The sequence below is a fragment of the Chaetodon trifascialis genome, chromosome 9 (genome assembly GCF_039877785.1).
Source record: "Chaetodon trifascialis isolate fChaTrf1 chromosome 9, fChaTrf1.hap1, whole genome shotgun sequence".
In the NCBI taxonomy this organism is placed as follows: domain Eukaryota; kingdom Metazoa; phylum Chordata; class Actinopteri; order Chaetodontiformes; family Chaetodontidae; genus Chaetodon; species Chaetodon trifascialis.
This window is the reverse complement of record NC_092064.1, coordinates 13,870,897-13,888,812: the sequence shown is the minus strand read 5'-3', so window position 1 is coordinate 13,888,812 and position 17,916 is coordinate 13,870,897. Positions and strand designations below refer to the sequence as shown.

Here is a 17,916-nt window from a genome sequence, read left to right as displayed (position 1 = left end):
ATTTGACATTTGTCTTTGTTCCCACAAACGACTGAATGTGTGCATGTTCCAGGCCCTATCCGTTGTCTGAGCGTCATCAGAACTACACATAGCTGTACAATGGAATGATTTAACATCATGCCAGAGCTGTTAGAGCATTTTTGAGCATTCATTCATTCATCTTTAGTGTATAAAAAAATGCCTGCATTGGCTTACTTACTAAATTCCACTTAATAAAGTCATAATTAATCAGATGAAATAAAGCCAGCATTTGGGCTATAGGAAAGCATGTGTCAGAAACTTACCTATTAACCGTGGATGCATGGGTGGGTGAAAAATGACCCAGCTGGTCTGTGTTTTTATTTGTGTTTTTTTTTTTTTTTGTGCAATATTTTTATGACAAAAGTATTTCAGGATTTCATATTCAACGTATTTCTTTCTAAGTTTTTGCACTATTACCCAACTTTCCCACTAGTGCTTTAAAAATAACCCCTGTGTGTTTCCTGTTGAAATTCTGAAGGATCTTTTCCTCCTTATGAGTTACATGTCAAATGTAATTTATTCACCAGCTCACCTACATCACAGTCCACAGCAAGTTTTACATTTGAGACATGCAACTGTTATCTATAGCTTTAACCTTAGAATAATTGATCTCACCATAATTGATCTCACCAACACCATTTACACTTTGACGGCAGGCATTAGTATTTAGTAATAGAGTTATTATAATCAAATAACCCCACTTTAGCTTTACTTAACATTAGCTTACCAGCAGGTAGTGCGCGTGCCTCACAGCAAGAAGGTCGCCAGTTCGATCCCCGAGTCGATCCCCGGGTCGGGCAGGGCCTTTCTGTGTGAAGTATGCATGTTCTTCCCGTGCATGCGTGGGTTCTCTCCGGGCACTCCAGCTTCCTCCCACAGACCAAAAACATGCTAATTAGGTTAATTGGTGACTCTAAAATTGTCCTTAGGTGTGAGTGTGAGCGTCAATGGTTGTCTGTCTGTGTATGTTGGCCTGCGATCGACTGGCGACCGGTCCAGGGTGTACCCCGCCTTTCACCCGTTGACAGCTGGGATAGGCTCCAGCCCCCCTGCAACCCCGAAAGGGATAGTCGGGTATAGACAAATGGATGGATGGATGGATGATTTAACATTGACACATACACATGCAAATTTGAAATAATGTTGGTGTGGAATTCAGATGATTATTCATAATATAATCTCTGAAGATGGTGTATACTACATGTACAGTTTTATTAACAAAACACACGCACAGACGAATGTAGGTTCCATGACCTCTGCATCTAAAGTTTTCCCTGCCAATCACATTCCTACTTCTTTTTTAATTCAACCAAATACTCCCACTGTTGTGTGTAAGTAATACGTTTCTGCATGTGTCATGTTAGCCTGTCCTGCCGGCATGTTCGGGCAAAACTGCAGCCAGCTGTGCCAATGCTCAGGAGACCAGGAGCAGTGCCATCCTGTGACGGGGAGATGCAGCTGCTTACCTGGTTACTACGGGATACGCTGTGAGCTCCGTAAGTGTACCGTCACTAAAATTCCTTGAATTAAAGAGGAGTTGGCTTTGAGAAATGTGAATTGTTGTTATGATTGACTGCAAAATGTTCATATTTTTACAAAGAATTTCCTGTAAGCATGAGACACAGCTAATAATCCTGCTAATCTGTCTGCTGTATCCCTCTGTGACCCAAAAAATCTGAATCAAATAACATAACAACAATGGCCTTCCTCCTTTTTCAGCTTGCTTTCCTTCTTGTCGCTATTGTTTGTCTCCAGGATGTCGAGCAGGGACTTTTGGGCCAAACTGCAAGTCCAGATGCAGCTGCATCAATGGTGGTCGCTGTGACTTCAGGACGGGGGCTTGCTACTGTCCTCCAGGCTTCATTGGGGCTGACTGCAGCTTAAGTAAGTCAGGAGGCCTCGCACCTGTTTTTGAATGAAAAAGCGTCTTTCTGCACCCCCTTTATAATCATAATTACCATTATTTTGAGATACTGTTGGTGTTGTGTTGGTCATTTCAGCATTTTTGAATAGGAAAATTCTGGTCAACCATGACTGAGGCATCCCAAAACTGTACTTTTGTGTGAATACATTTTCACAGGTTGTGTGAGTGGGTACTATGGGAAGGACTGTGCTAAGCCGTGCTCCTGCGGGGAAGGAGGGCAGTGCCACCCAGCAACTGGGAGGTGTATCTGTGCCCCAGGAAAGATGGGACAGTCCTGCCTACAAGGTAATGCTAACTGGTGTCTCGTGCTGGGCAGTTATATCACACCAGTCCTTGTTGTTTATGCTCAACATTCGCTCAACAGGTTGAGCGTTTACATACTGTATGTTATGCAAGTGTGAGTCATTTTATTTTTAGAATCTATTTGATCAAAGTCTCACATATAAGCAATATATCTGCAATATTTAAGATGTGCAGTAGTAATAATTAGTCAAGATGGCTATTAGCGCCAAAAAGAGACTACAATACAATTTCATTTTTTTGAGGTAAGAAGAAATGCTGATAAAATGAAGCAATTCTTCATTCAACTGAGTGAAACTTTGAGTATCGCAGACATCTAACACTGAGCCTTTTATCTTTTACCCTTCTTTCGTGTCACCACTCAGGCTGACATGCATCAGTGGGAACCATTGGCCCTAATGAGGTCTTTAGAAATTGGGGGCCGAACTGGAGAGTGAGAAACCACCACTAAAATTAGGCTGTATTTTTCAACATCTTTCTCTGTATATTTAAGCAACAAATTCTCCATTTCCTCAGTGTGAGGCCTCTGATGATCACAGGGCTGTTTTCCCGGGAAACAGAGGCAGAGTTGGGTTTTCTTAATCTCTCCCTTTATCAGCAATTCAGCTGGATTGCAAGTGGGGATTTCCATCACTGCTTGCACTAAATGTTCTCTTCTTTAGCCTCCTGCATGTACTTGGACATACCATCACTTAAGTTCCTTTTGTTGAATGTTTACAGAAACCTATAAGTAGCTCGTTCTCTGTGTTCCGTGTCGCTGGATTTGGCAAGGAAGCAAATAAATAAACAGGAAAATCAAAGACGGCTTACTTATTGTTTTCCCAATCTAAATTACCCAGAGAAACATGATTATTCTTTTATATCAGTGCCAAATTAGACTACTTTGCCATCTCTTTAATGAACTGTTGCTTAAATAAACATGAATGTGGTCAGTGCAATCTTCTGTGTGTGTGTGAAAGAGGCAGACACACAGAGCGCACACTGTGCACTGTCTGTTGTCTGTGTGTTACACTCTGTTTTTGCTGAGTAGAACTTCTTGTCCTGATATTGCCTGAATGTTTCTTCAGCGTGTCCTAGGGGGCGCTACGGCCTGCAGTGCAGAAACACATGCAGCTGTCGGAACGGTGGTCTGTGTGACCCTGTCAACGGGTCTTGCAAGTGTGGACTGGGCTGGACTGGACCCCAGTGTGACACAGGTGCAAGTCACAGCAGAAACAAACAGAGAATAATCTGAACTGAGCTACACAATAATTTATTCATGGGAAATCAAGAAAGAACAACAAACAGCAAAAACTACAAGAGAAAACTCCTCTAATCTTCGTTTGTGTGTGTGTGTGTGTGTGTGTGTGTGTGTGTGTGTGTGTGTGTGTGTGTGTGTGTGTGTGTGTGTGTGTGTGTCTGTCTGTCTGTCCGTCCAGCCTGTTCACTCGGAAAATATGGCTTTGATTGTGCACAAGACTGTCCATGCCTCAACAATGGGACCTGCGACCGTTTCACCGGCACCTGCAGCTGTACTGCTGGATTTTATGGCCACTCCTGTCAGCACAGTATGCACACACTCACTTGTAATACATAAAGAAACTTGGTGATAAAGTTTCCAGGCAGTGGCCTCACTGACACTTCTGTTAAAGCTCTCCTTGTGAAATAGTTGACAGTCTGTGACTTCAATCAGCCTGGACACAAGATGATTACATGACCATTTCTAATCATACCCTGAAACAAGTCACCTTAACCTGAATTCAGTGTCTTGTGTGTCTCTTAGGATGCCCATCTGGGTTCTTTGGAGTCAACTGTGCCCATACGTGTGACTGTAAAGTGGGGCAAACATGTGACCATGTGACAGGCCAATGTGTGTGCCCACCAGGCTACGATGGCCCACAATGCCAAAGACGTGAGTATAACGTATGACGATGTAAAGGATAGTAAAACTAAAATCCATAAAAGCACATTTTCAGTGGACTGCAAGAAGGGCAAGATCGGTCCAAAATCATTGGATGCAAAGTCAAACAGATGGATTTTGGTTGAATAAAACAAATGCAACGTTACAGTCCCTTTTATAGAGAATACATATCTTGCCTTTCAAGTAGTTTATAGGTTTTTGAGATGATACAAAAACACTATTAAGCACCCATAGTCACAAGTCTGTGCACATTAATAAACAGCCACCTGGACGCCCAGCTGCAGTAGGTCCTGGGCAGATATGAGCATACATGAATAAGAAATTTAAAAAAAAAAAAAAAAGAAAAGAAAGAAAAAAGCTGGTGAGTATATTCTGGCAGGCAGACAGACAGGCTAGTAGGTAGGTGGGCAGGCAAGCAGGCTGGTTATTTGATGAGAGACAGGTGTTTCCCGACTGCTTAATGCATTCCTGTTACATCCTTGTGCCCTCCTGCCTGCTCGCGGGGCTCTCAGCCGCAGTGTGAGTGCCTAAATGGCCACTTCAGTCCCAGCAGAAGATATGACTGAGCATTGCAGAGCAGCTGTAAGGCAGCCACAGGCTCCAGAGACAGACCTGGCTCTATCTGTGTGTGTCTGCGTGAGAAAATGGGCATTTTCTTGTCACTAAATGCACTTGTGAATGTGAGTGAATCTGGCTCCTTATCGGTATGCACCTGTGTGCCTGTTCGTGGTTTTGTATTTATTTTTGGGCCTTAAATGTGTGCTTCTGTGTTGTCACATGCTTGCAGTCTTGCATTTTAATAATTAGGAGACCTAAATGCCCAAAAGACAAATTGAGCATGTTGCTTTTGATTTATCCTTTATGTGACTAGAAGATAAATAGAAGATAATGCTAGTTTCCTATATGCATTTAGGAAATTTATTTTCTATGTGCAGGAATTAAGATTAACTATTAAAATCACAACGAGGAGTATGCAATTAATGCACACGCTGAGACTGCTCGTATGTGCAAATGAATGCATGTGTGTGTATCTGTGTTATTTTGATTTCAGGGTGTGAGGCTGGCAGGTTTGGATTGAGCTGTGGACAGTCATGTGACTGTGCTGGTGAGGCCCCATGTGATCCATCATCCGGACGGTGCCTCTGTCCCTCAGGACGGACAGGACAGCGCTGTGAAAAAGGTAGACGTCACCTTGAGGAGTATCCACGCTATGAAGAGGACTAACATCAATCAAACGATGAATGTTAAAAAACATGAAATTGTTAGATCTCTGGGCAGCACGGTGGCGCAGCACGTAGTGCGCATGCCTCACAGCAAGAAGGTTGCCGGTTCGATCCCCAGGCGGGGCCCTTTCTGTGTGAAGTTTGAATGGTTGTTTGTCTTGTGTGTTGCCCTGCGATCAACTGGTGACGGGTCCAGGGTGTACCCCGCCTCTTGCCTGTTGACAGCCCGCAACCCCAAAAGGGATAGGCGGTATAGAAAATGGATGGATGGATGTTAAATCTCTCCCTCCCTTCCACTTTTCTGTCTCAGACTGTGGTGGAGACCGCTTTGGCCCTGGCTGCTCCCTGCCGTGCAGGTGTTCCCACAGGGCCCGCTGTGATGCGCTGAGTGGGCGATGCCTGTGCCCGTTCACCTGGCTGGGCCCCACCTGTAGCGAAGGTAAACCTAAGCTCTTACACACACACACACACACACACACACACACATATGACAGGGGTTGTCAAGCTGGCGCAAAGCGGACACACACACTGACACACACACACACACACACACACACACACACACACACACACACACACACACACACACACACACACACACACACAAGGTCATGGGCTGTAAAGCTGAACCAGCTTTAGTGAAATACTGTGTCATGAAGTGTGAGAGGCTGAGCCCCATCACACTGTGTGTCACCCTGTCTCCCTCAATAGCAGCTCCTGTCTCCTGACAGTTATTTTAATCTGCACCCAGCATGGAGCCCGGCTTGAGGCTGTCTTCGTTTTACCTCCTCAAAGCCAAACACACGGGAGACTACGTACCAGTTACTTCTCCTCCAGAAAACCCAGAACATTTGCTTTTGATTTTCAAATAGTGCTGATGTCTTCTTGCCTTTTTTTTCTCTTTTCAGCAGTGCTACACCAAACCCCAGGACCATTGAACTTTTCTGCATCCCAGAGAAAGAGAAGAGCGGGCAGCAAAACCACATAATCCAAGCAGAGGCGCAAACTCCTGACTGGACGCTCAAACGCGGTGCTTGGCCCTGTGTGCCGTTGCTTAGATCGTCTCGGTAAAGGTGATGTTAGTAATGCTGTGTTTGTGTGAAACTGGTATTCGACTGTCAGAAACTGGCAGTCCAGCACTGAGCCTGGAGCTCGCCATAATCACCCAGTGGACCTGGCACGTGAGGGGCCCTCAAAGGACCGTTAACTCTAAACCTACCGCAGAATTTCCAGCTTTACACAGACTTCTTAGGAACACACATGGATACCTGCATCACATTTGTGACTATTGCTGATTGGGTTCATTTACTTTCCAGTTTGACGTTTAATGAGCTGTTAAGGGTTCGGTTTCTTTCCTAAGGGCATTTGAATCAGAGTCACTGGAGAGTCTTTATAGCCACTACCAACATTGAGTTTTTTCTATGCGTGTCCACAAAAAAAAATTTGAGGGATAGCATAACCGAATGCCAAGCATATTTCTGGTTAAAAATAAATGCCTCTAAAACAGATTTAGAATTATATGAGTGACTTATTTACTTATTCTGAAAAATGAAAGACCAAGATCCATGTGGACAGGGATGGCAGGCACGGAAGATGCAACAATATGGTCCAAAAGAAGAGGCAAAAATGTCAAAGCAGAGGGATGTTTCATAATAAAGAATAGCTCCAGATATATTTTAAGATAAATAAAAATGCTCTGCTTTATGTCTGATATGTTTTTTTTTCCACAAAAAGCTCAGTTACTTTGTTAAACAAGTTAAAATTACATCATACTTCTTCTCCAGAAATCAAGAATCTATCAACAGAGGTGCTTAAGTTTAACTGCTGGACACAAGATGCTTGTACGTATTTGTCTAAAATTCCAGATTTTTAGGTGAGCACAGAGGAACTTTCACCCTTCAGCAGATGGAAGTGAAAACAGCTTTCTGGTGTCAAACTGCACACACATCATTCTGCACAGTGGGGGTCAAAACAGCCAAGTGAGGTAACAAGAAGTAAAGCACATTTTTGAGTGGAGGGCTTGAACAAACAAAATCAAACTGCTGAAGACATTCTGAGTCCTGTAACTGCATACAGTTATTGCAGGTTTAAATGCTGATTTTGTGTTTCTGTGAATGCAGCACACACTGTTCAGTGTTCCCATCCTCATCAAACCATTGAACTGAACTGGCTCTGCAGAATGAATCAAATTACATATATCTTAAATATTTCTTGGTGTGTGCTTATTTTTCTCGCATATGATAAAATTAGATTTTTTGATTTCACACATTTGCCTTGTATTCTTTGTGAAACTGCATAATTTTCCACAATAATGCAACTTAGATCACAGATTATTATGAGCAAATTTTTCTAGCTATGGGTGATTTTGTTGCCCATACACCTTCCCTTCACATAAGACATCGTTTCTCTGTAACTTATTTCAACATGGCCGATGGAATCTGAATATGACATGAACAACTTAATTTGTCAGCATTTTATGAACACTCTACATTTATTGACATTAATCTCGGATATTCTTTTTGCAATGCAGGGTGCTGGTTGCGGCATACTGCGGGCAAAACTTGCATGCATTGCACTTGTTTCAGATCAGTGTTTATTGAGTCAGCAGCTTGGTCAGTCTTAGAGGAAAAAAATGCTAAAAATTGATTGAGTTTTCTGCAGTACCTGTACATATTTCTATGGTTATACAATATTGGAAGATAGAGACTACAAGTCCCATATCACTACTGCTATTAGTTACCATACACATGCATATCTCAGGTCAGCGCCAGTTATATCAGTCATAACCCACTGTGCTCATTTCCTGGCATACCTGTCAGTGGTGCTACATTGACATTTTGTTTGTATGAAATTGATAAACTCTGTTTTTACTGTTATCTTTTCAACTGTCTGTTTATTTCATCACGTGTCTTCATCATGTGTGGTTGTTTTTTTGACTAAAACAGAGAGAAAAAGACAAAATATGGACAAAATAAATTACAAAAAACATCTGTGTACACCTGCTTTTAAACATCTATTTTTGAACTGTGTGCTTAGAATGCAGTGTTGCATGGTATTGATTTCTGTGCGGGGTGGGAGGGTGCAGCAATGTATGGAGGTAGAAGAGAGGTTCCAGCTGTCACAGAGAGCTATGGGATCATGTGTGGGGATATGTCAGTGTGTGTTTTTGTGCTAGGCTGCTACCAGGCATCTCTCATCAGCCAGAGAGGGGTCAAGCATTAAGGCCATGCCTGCCTCCCTGACAGTAGTCTAAAGCAGGTGGGGGTGTTGGAGGCACCTGAGCAGGTTACCCCGGTGGTGTAAGGTGTGTGTGTATGTGCCTGCTCTTCTGTGTGTGTCAGTGTGTCACTGTCAGAGAGAGAGTGTGCTCTCCCTGAGGCATTTTTCAAGTGTGCTGGAGCATTTTCACTTCTATCGGCCAAAGGCGGCTCTGGTCGGGCAGAGGCAGGCAGGTGCCCCAACCAAACATGCGCCCCATATCCAGCATCCCCCGGGGTGAGTGATGGGTGAACGGACCCACCAGCAGAGGATGGAGCCCCCCACACCCTCTCTCCGGTGTGGCTGATGGATGGGAGGCTGCTTCAGCTCTCCCCGTGTTGTGACAAGCAGCAGATGTTCTCCAATAATGTTTATCGGCCAGGCCTTCATCTTCAGATGACACACACCTGTTTCCAGTCAAACAGGCCCAGAGAGGCCATCCATCCACAAAGCTCTGGGTGGCCACTGCTCTGCTGGATCAGCCCTCCACGCATAACGCTGAGTGGCACAGCAGACAGTGGTGCCACAGATGAAGAGCTGTCACCCTTAAAGATATTTAGGTAAAATCAAGATGTAGGTCCTGTGAAAGCCAAACCTTATGTGTGCTTACCTCAGTGCTGCCTGCACACCGCACTAACTGGTCTAAGATGCTCATAGGAAAAGCAGCTAATTCAGGCATGATTTTGGTCTGCATTAAATGATCTCAGCACTTTGACAGCCTCTTTTCTTTTATTGCAAACACAGGAACAAAGATGCTTTTTTGTGCTAAGAGGCTTACGGAGGAAAGAAATGGCCTTCTGTTGAACGCATGCTGGCTTATCAGGAGTAAGGGAGCAGGAGAAGGGTGCAGGAAACTGGCGATGAAATAGCCCGTAAAAGGTAAGATTGCATCATGGGTACTTTTTCGCTGTAATTAAGCATACGCCACTCTTTGCGAAAGAGATTCTATCACTTTACGCCATAGCTCCACGTCCCAGAGATAATTTCTGCCCCTCTGCGTTGAACCAGATCTCCCAGAAGGCCACAGTGTTTTGAACTCCAGCTGACAAAGCTGTTAGCTCAGATAAAAGAATGAGGGGGAAATCATCTCAACACGTCCTGCACCATTTGTTCGGCTGTTGCCTGGAAAAATAAATGTTAAATGTCGAGGCTGCAAAAAGATGCATATCAAGGAACTCTCCCACACTCTGGAATCTGTGGTGCAAAAAAGTCATCTTTGCTGTAGATGTATCAGCATTCAGCACAAATGATCTCCCAACCTGTTCTATTGGAAATTATATACATGCACTATATAAAAGGGTTTTTTGTTTAGGTGTATTTAATAGGTGAAATGTTGAAGTTAATGTAAGCAGGTGCACATTACTATATTCACCACTGGGTGGCGCTCAATGTGGGAAAAAAAATCACTGAAAAGTGCCTTTGATTCCAGTGAGTGCACATTAAAAGAATGGCTCATGGTATAATATAATTAACATAATTAATTTTACATATTCAAAATGCCTCAAACTTAAGGGTACATTTTACGTGTAAATTGCTCCAGTCGTACCAAAGGCCTAATCTGCTGTACCCTCTACTTCCAACATGCAGCTGACAGCCTTGATGAGCTATTTTCTAATCTACTCCATGAGCAAAGAATGAGATGATTTCAATAGCGGGCTCCACGTTGCTGCCACCACGCCTGTCCTGATTAGACTCGTCATATTAAAACCATGTGCACGACTGCTCTGCTCTGTGCCGGTCTGTTCCCTGAGACTGTGCTGAGTGTCCATCAATAACACTAATGACCCAAAGCCTCTGGGGAGAAAAACAAACAGTGTAATGAAATGGCAACTATAAGCTATGCTGCTTTCTAAAAGGGTGGGGAAAAGACGAGAAGATAAGCAGACAAGAAGAAGAAGAAGAAGAAGAAGAAGAAGAAGAAGAAGAAGATGAAAAGGAGTCTGACTGGCCTGCAATCACTTGTTCTGTGCACACACACACTCAAAGGGAAGACACCGACAGAGGAGGTGCTACCATTGTTGTAAACACAACAAAAACTTGATGTGATGATTTGTGGGATCTCCCCACCCAAAAGCACTTCCTCACTTGTGCCAACTGTTAGCAAGCACCACTCCATACCAGCCCCTCTACCCCCTTCCATCCCTGCTCAAAGGCTACACTCCCACACCCATCCATGCCTCCCTCTCCAAAAATGTTTCCCCTGGCGTCTCAGTCAGCACGGGTGCCAAGTCAATCAGTGTGAGAGCTGCCAGCTGTGATGTCCTCTCTCTCTGGGGGTGTGATGTATGTTGCAGTGAGGCGAGCGGGGCAGTTTACATGCCACACAGAGCTGGCGGCGTGAACGGGTGGCAGCGGAAAGGAAAGGAAGGCTGGGGGTAGGGTGAAAAAGAAGAAGGGGGGGAAGACAGAACGGACGGTGACTGAACAGCAGCCGTAACGAGGCCTGATGGATTCTGAGGCTGTGCCAGCTGCCCCATTAGCTGAGTGGCTCCGAGCCCCACGAAGTGTTGCCCACAGTGTGCCCACCCGCCCACAGACACACACTGTAGCGACACAGCAGCAGGAAGATTCAGTCCTTTTGACACACACACACACACACACACACACACACACACACACACGCTTTGCATTTGACTAAAACAGATTGCACTGACGAATGCACACTCTTCTGTCTGACTTCCTTAGCTCTTTAAACACACACTTATACACACGCTCATCTAGGGGCCTTGCCAGCCACACTTCACTACACACTGAGCCCTTTATGAGAGGCTGTGGGTTAATGACGGCAATAACTCGTCCCAACGTGTTGATTAAGTGTGAGAGGATACATGGGTGACATTGGCATGTGCTAATCAACACTGATCAAACCAGAGCACGCACAACAGTTAAATGTTAAGCTGCCAAAATCACCCTGGTGCCCTCTTGCCTCCACTCTAGTGCCCACACACAATGACATTAAATACACTGCTGTCTATTCATAATATTTTGGTGTTCTTTCAAGAGGCAGTGCCTTTGAACTTTTGTCTGGTGGAAGCTCTTAATGTAGGTGATGCAATTAGACAGGCAATTTGAATAGCAGCGTGGGCATGGTCACTGAGGGGCAGTGGCAAAATCCTGCTGCCAGATCTAGTAAAGGTAGAATTTCAGTTTTTGTAAAGGCTTCTTGAACAGTTTGCTTCTGTATGGTTTTATTGCTCTTGCAGAGGGATGAGTTGCTGAGTCTTTCTGCACTAATGCAAGAGGAGAAGCCCTCTTACATCTCTGTATTTGTTCCAGTTATTTAACATGGGACTCAGATCCTACAAACAACAATTTGATCAATACACTGACCCTGTTCCTTTAGGGCTTGCTTCGTGTTGTTTCTGGCTTCACGGCAGCACAAATTACATAAAACTGAAGAAACAGTGACTTATACTTCAATGGTAGTCGTTAAGGTGATGAGTGATGGATCAATTGAAAGGGGTGATTTGCAGCTACAAAACCACGATGAATTTACACCTGGCTCTGCAGTTCCCCTCAGCTCTGTGGAGTTTTATAACGTCTTTCAGGTCATTGTTTTCGACATATATTCACATCAGGAGGAAATAGAGACTAAAAATGGCTGTAAGAAACGTGACTCTGAACAGATGCTAATGTAGTTTCCTATCTGCTGTGTTTATAAAAGGGCAACTGTATGCTAACAAGTTCACCATCTCAACTGCAGTAACACTATTTATTATCCATATTGGCAACAGTACTTTTATAAACTGTACATATTGTGCATATACATAGTGCAATGGTATTTCCCAGGTGCAATACAGTACATGTCATTAGTTAATTTTCTCATAAGAATATTAGCAATAGCAATTTTTAAGGCAGTAGGATTTTTATGGTATTTACTATTATTTTTGTGGGATCAGTAAAGTCTTGTCTTGTCTTATCTTATCTTATCTTATCTTATCTTATCTTATCTTATCTTATCTTAACAGGCGATATGTCTGTATTGTGTCCTCAAGTGGCCAAAGATAAAAAACAGCACATGCAGGTTTAAGTTACTGTAGGCACACATCTTATAGAAACGTGAAGCTGTTTCATGACTGCTTCCAGGATCACATCATCATATTGGCTTAAATAAGTCCACAATTGTACAGGTGGCAAAACACAGGACCATTGTCACTTGCACTCCATTATGGCCCTGGCTTACGGCATCACTACCATCACTGCAGCTGACCTCATCAGAGCTGGACAACCCATGCTGACCTCATCAACACTGCGTGACCCCCTGTGACCTCATCAAAGCTGGACGCCCCATGGAGCCCTGAGGGCTGACGACAGGCCCTAAAAAAACACCCCATCCATTAGGGTGCCAAGAGCACTGTAAATGTGGAGTGTCAGCGCCAGCCATCTTCACTGTCATGCCCAATTCTCCAACCCCCCACCCCAGTTACTCTCCGGACAATGGAGCTGCTGAACCTCCAACCCTCCCAGCCACAATGTCCGCCCACGTTGGCTGGCAGCAGTGACAGAGGGGGGTGCCGGATGGGGAGGCCTGCTGCAGGATGGGACTCTTATTGAGCGTTTGAGCGATGAGCCAGGTCATCACATCTACCCAACTCATCCATCATGCCCCACAAACGGACACAAATAAAGAGGACACATTCCTGCCTCCGCTCCCACTACCACATTCAAGCCCTCTCCAGCCTTTTCTCTCCTTCCCCTCTCTCTATACGAGCCAAAGCCTGGAGAGAAAAAGAAGACCAGAGTTCAGGCTCTCCCTCGCTCTTGGAGGCCATGGGAGCGCCAGAAGAAAGCGCCAGGTGGTTCTCTGACTCACGTCTCTTCGTATAAATCAGCATTTGGGCCAAAATGATGGGCAGCCAGAAGGACTATATATGGAGTGGGGAGGTGTGAGGGAAATGGGAGACAAAGGGTGAGTAAAACGTTTACGGAGAAATAAAGAGAGAATGGAAGACATGTCAATCCACATTGTAGTCCTTTATTTCTTAGTTGTTCCTCCCACAGTATTGAATTGAAATGCATAACAGTTACATTGTAGAAAGCATTAAAACAAAGTACCTCAACTTGCTGATTACTTTTTAAAATCGATTATAAACAAAACAACGACATAAACAAACAAAGAAGAATCTGGTCCCTCAAAACGGGAGAATAAATGAAAGTAATCTGTTATTTATCATAAGTTTGGCACAAGGGATTAACATGAACCGAACGTCACACAAGCTTGCAGACAACCGTAGAAAATGTCAGATACAGATCTTACCAGACCAATCATGCGTTTATGAAGAAATTATACCTGGCTTTTTTTATTATTCATTCTTTATAATGTTTTTCATTTTTTACAATTGAATCATTAAATTGTCATAGAAAAAAAAAACCTAAGTAGTATCTATTCATTGACCGGTTTCATTAGAAGAATAAGGAGTGAATTGTATGTTTAATACTATCCGGCACTCAAATGTAATCTACAAACCCCATTGAACTCTGGGATAGGCCCGGCGAGGAATCTCCCCTTCACCTGGGCTAAGAGCAGTGCTATTCAGTAAACAAACTACAGTTTGCCAAGAAATAAATACAGTTCTCAACATACAACAGCAAATAACAACAACAACACCAACAAAAAAAATGAAAACAAAATCATGATTGTCTAAAAATGAAAGACACATGAGCATGGAGTAGCTAACGACTAGCATTCAGGCTATTTAGTGGTATTGTTGGCTGACTAGGATGGATTCAAGGGTTTGGAAAAAAGACATATGCCCTTTACAGAACAACAATTAACTTCAGCACTGGCTACTTATCTCAGTAAAAAACAAACAAACCAAAAAAAAAAAAAAAAAAAAAAAAAATTGTTTTCTTCTCTTCCACTAAAAAGACAATCTATTTATATCCTTTCACAGATAGCGCAGGCGGGCAGGATGGAGTGCAGTGGAGAACAGTTGGTAGACACTTGTGTACAGTGCTATGATTGTGCAGACACACGCAGCTATGAAAACGCAGATGGGAAACTGGCCTGATTTCAGTTTAACAATTACTTTTTTTCTTTGTTCTTCAATGACTTCAGTGATATTAAAGCGCTGCTAGCGCTGTCCTTACATGGAGCGGTTTTCACTTGAACTGAGGTTGCTAACCCCACCCTTCATTTTTATCATCAAGTACATGTATTTATGAGAAACACCTGTGGATCTCTGGGGGTCAAGGGGAACACTTGTAACACATTTTAAAGATACTTTTGTCAGATGAGCTGGGGTTCTTATGCTTTACGCACAGTGAAACATACTAGGCTGAGACTGCCTGTCTTAGAGACACAACCAACCTCTCAGCATAAAATGTTCTCCTTGCTTTGTATGTGCTGGGCAATAAATGCAGTCTAGCAATGATACATCAGCACATCCATCTTCCATGTCCACCAGCTGCCTTCGCTGTGCAAAACATAGAAATTCAGCAGAATAAATACAGCTATTATTACTTTAGCATTATTATTTTCACCACAATCATCATCATTGCTATCATCCTGGTTGGTGTTAATGTAAGAAATCAATTTTAAGGTCTCAGAGGGACATTTTGTTCTCTATCATTTGGGGGTGGGGGCGTTTGGGGCTGGGCTCTGCATGGACAGTGACCCTGCTTTGTGTGTAAGGCGCTCCGCTCAGCAGTCAGATGGGCCGTGGTTCTGCTCAGCAGTCACTCTGTGGACGATCAGGGGACCCCCGCACATAGCCCCTGCAATGGGCTCCCAGTGCCACAGGTCAGGTTTGGGGGTCGAAAGGTGAAAGGGAAAGCGCTGGGGCGTCATCATACGTGGCTGAGTGACTGGATGGCACTGGATTCAGCAGCAGCCCGTGCCAGACTGTGCCACATGGTGGCCGGGTTGTGGGAGGCTGGGTGGAGAGAGTCCTTTTCAGCCAGAGACAGCATCATGGCATACGCCTGAGGAAGAGGGAGGTGGATTACCTTTAAGTATAATGCTTAAATGCAAATATGTACGTGCATCATGTAGGTTTGAATGCACATGAACTATTTATGTTTCCTTTACCTGAGACTTAGATTTCCTAAAGAGAGGCTGTTTGACGGCCTCAGTCAGAGAGGGGGAGCCAAACGATGCATCGTCCTCGTCTCCATCTCCGTCACTCAGCTCACTCTCCTCCAGCTTGCGCATTTCCGAAAAGTGACGAATATGATCCAAGGCCGAGTAGCCACTCTGCTCCTCCTTATCCTTATACCTGAAGGTCGAGCAGAAAATTGAAAGAAGGCAAATTCAAGATGCTTTTCACAGCGTAATGTAAAATTATGTTTAAGTTGTATGCCTCTGTGTTGAATTTACCTCCTAGGAGAGGTTTTGCAGTTGAGGTTCAAGTCGTTTGGCCCACTGAAGTCCATTCCATCTTGTATGTCGTCACTAAGGTTGCTGGGAAGCGTCTCTCCTTCCGGCTTCCCGGGCGTGTTGCTAGGCTCTTCCCCTTCTTCTTCATCAGCACCAAGCTCCTCCACTTCCTCGTCTTCCAGGTCACGTGACCCATGGCTGGCCATCAGCGGCTTGCCCTCTTCAAATGGACCACCATTTAATCTGCAGGCCGGGAACATTGATTAGATCGATACTGCTTGATGAAGTGGCAAGGAAGAACAAATGACAAAAAATAAACTGCTTTTAAGTAAAGAGAGAGTAATGAAGAATTCTGCTGCTTGCTAGATTAGTGACATAAAGGAATAAGACACTGAAGTGAAAACTACAAACAGGTTTCGTGTGTTTACCGGGTGCTGGCTTTTGTTTTCTTAGTTCTTGTGAGAAGCCTTTCTCGATATATACAAAAACAGTGGAGCGTATGGGATAAAGAGAAGAGGGATCTGATGTAGGACATGGCAGCTGGGATTGAGAGAGCCGGAATCCCGTTTGTCATCGAGGCTCTGGGGCCCCTTTGGGCACAGCAGCACTGGGTTGATCATTGCAGCACTTAACTGGAGTGCTCTGCCTCTCTCCTTGTTTATTTTCTCTACTATCTTGTATTCATCTAATAGGCAAAATATTTAGCTGACAGCCCCATTTGGTGGGAGAGTTATGAGAGCGTTGCCAACCGGTTCATTCCTCTATCCCTGCGGAGGGAGAGAGGGCGAGCTATCCAAACTGCCTGAGTCTTAATCTGTCCCTCTGTCTCAGCTCCACAGGAAACCACTATTTGGTAAATCATCTGGAACCACATTAAGACTGATTCACTAATTACACTCCGGGACGTCTTTCGTCAGCTCCCAAAAATGCCATTTCTCGCACAAAGGATTCAGAGATGACTGTGAATTGGATGTGGAGACGTAGATAGATAGGAAACAAAACACATCGAGCACATCACCACATAATTATAGGATGCCTATAAACAGGGTACCTACGCTGGATTTAAAGGGGACACATTTGAGCGTGCAGTGATCGTAGAAGGCGGCGAGAGGGGGCATTATTGCAGATTATCTTTTAGCACACACAGGAGCCACATCATCTTTCCTCTTTCACCAGCAGCTGATAGCGCTGTGCTTTTGACAGAGCTCCCGCTGGCACGGAGAGTTTGAGGCTGAGAGGTGGTATTCGTGCCGTGTCGAACGCGGGGCTGAGAAATGGGACTAGCTCCAGAAAGGAGAGCGAGAGCTCTGTGATTAAGAAAACAGATTCGCTAATTACGCTTTCAAACGTGGTAATTTGCTGGGGATAAAGTATCTATCAGAAGTAGTCAGGAGCACAGCACTTTGAAAGGAAACACGGGCCGACCCTTTGACCCCACCCCCTCTACCCTCTTCCTGTAGGCAGACATGTTGGTTCCAGATGTGGTGGGCTAACTGCTGCGCTCCCCCCCTCCTGCTTCTCTCCCCGTCCCTCTGACGCTCTACCGCCGGGTCCTGCTCTCACAGGCCCTTCTGCACAATCACACACCAGTCTGCGAGATCTCTATCTGGACTTACAATCTGCTCTGTGATCACACCAACGCGAAGCACGTGAAAACAAACTCAGAGACCTGAGCAGACCTCTCAACTGCTATCCGACCTGATCACAGCTCCAAGAATTTATTTGCATAACGCTCAGACGAAGCTGCATGAGCAGTTATCTGTTCGTACGTGTGGCCATAAAGCAACCGATATAAGGAGCTCCTGCACGTTTTCAAAACCTGCCATTATCTTAAATGTCATCACAGATGATTGCTCTTAACTCCAGACCTCTGAGCATGATGTGATAATTAACGAGGGCTGGCTGGGTGGTATGCAAGTCTAAAGTGGGCAGATAGCAGCTGACCCATTATTCATACTTATTTAAGCCCTGA

At 44.3% G+C, this 17,916-nt stretch overlaps 2 protein-coding genes across 14 annotated transcripts in view; one reads left to right on the top strand and one right to left on the bottom strand.

The window, feature by feature from the left end:
* The window catches only part of egfem1 (EGF-like and EMI domain containing 1), a 53,367-nt gene extending 46,894 nt beyond the window's left edge, over positions 1-6,473 (top strand). Inside the window, exons 30-38 of the mRNA XM_070970336.1 lie at positions 1,386-1,517; positions 1,777-1,905; positions 2,102-2,230; positions 3,313-3,441; positions 3,664-3,792; positions 4,008-4,136; positions 5,197-5,325; positions 5,679-5,807; positions 6,277-6,473. Coding sequence (XP_070826437.1) covers positions 1,386-1,517; positions 1,777-1,905; positions 2,102-2,230; positions 3,313-3,441; positions 3,664-3,792; positions 4,008-4,136; positions 5,197-5,325; positions 5,679-5,807; positions 6,277-6,356 — 1,115 coding nt within the window. The 3' untranslated portion in view covers positions 6,357-6,473. The remainder of the gene's footprint in view (positions 1-1,385; positions 1,518-1,776; positions 1,906-2,101; positions 2,231-3,312; positions 3,442-3,663; positions 3,793-4,007; positions 4,137-5,196; positions 5,326-5,678; positions 5,808-6,276) is intronic.
* Positions 6,474-14,026: 7,553 nt separating this feature from the next.
* mecom (MDS1 and EVI1 complex locus) overlaps positions 14,027-17,916 on the bottom strand; it is a 129,218-nt gene continuing 125,328 nt past the window's right edge. For all 13 annotated transcript variants that reach the window (XM_070971086.1, XM_070971093.1, XM_070971087.1 and 10 more), the window contains 3 exons: positions 15,945-16,187; positions 15,657-15,843; positions 14,027-15,550 (listed from right to left, as the gene is read on the bottom strand). In XM_070971086.1, the coding sequence (XP_070827187.1) occupies positions 15,416-15,550; positions 15,657-15,843; positions 15,945-16,187 (565 nt within the window). In that variant the 3' untranslated portion in view covers positions 14,027-15,415. The remainder of the gene's footprint in view (positions 15,551-15,656; positions 15,844-15,944; positions 16,188-17,916) is intronic.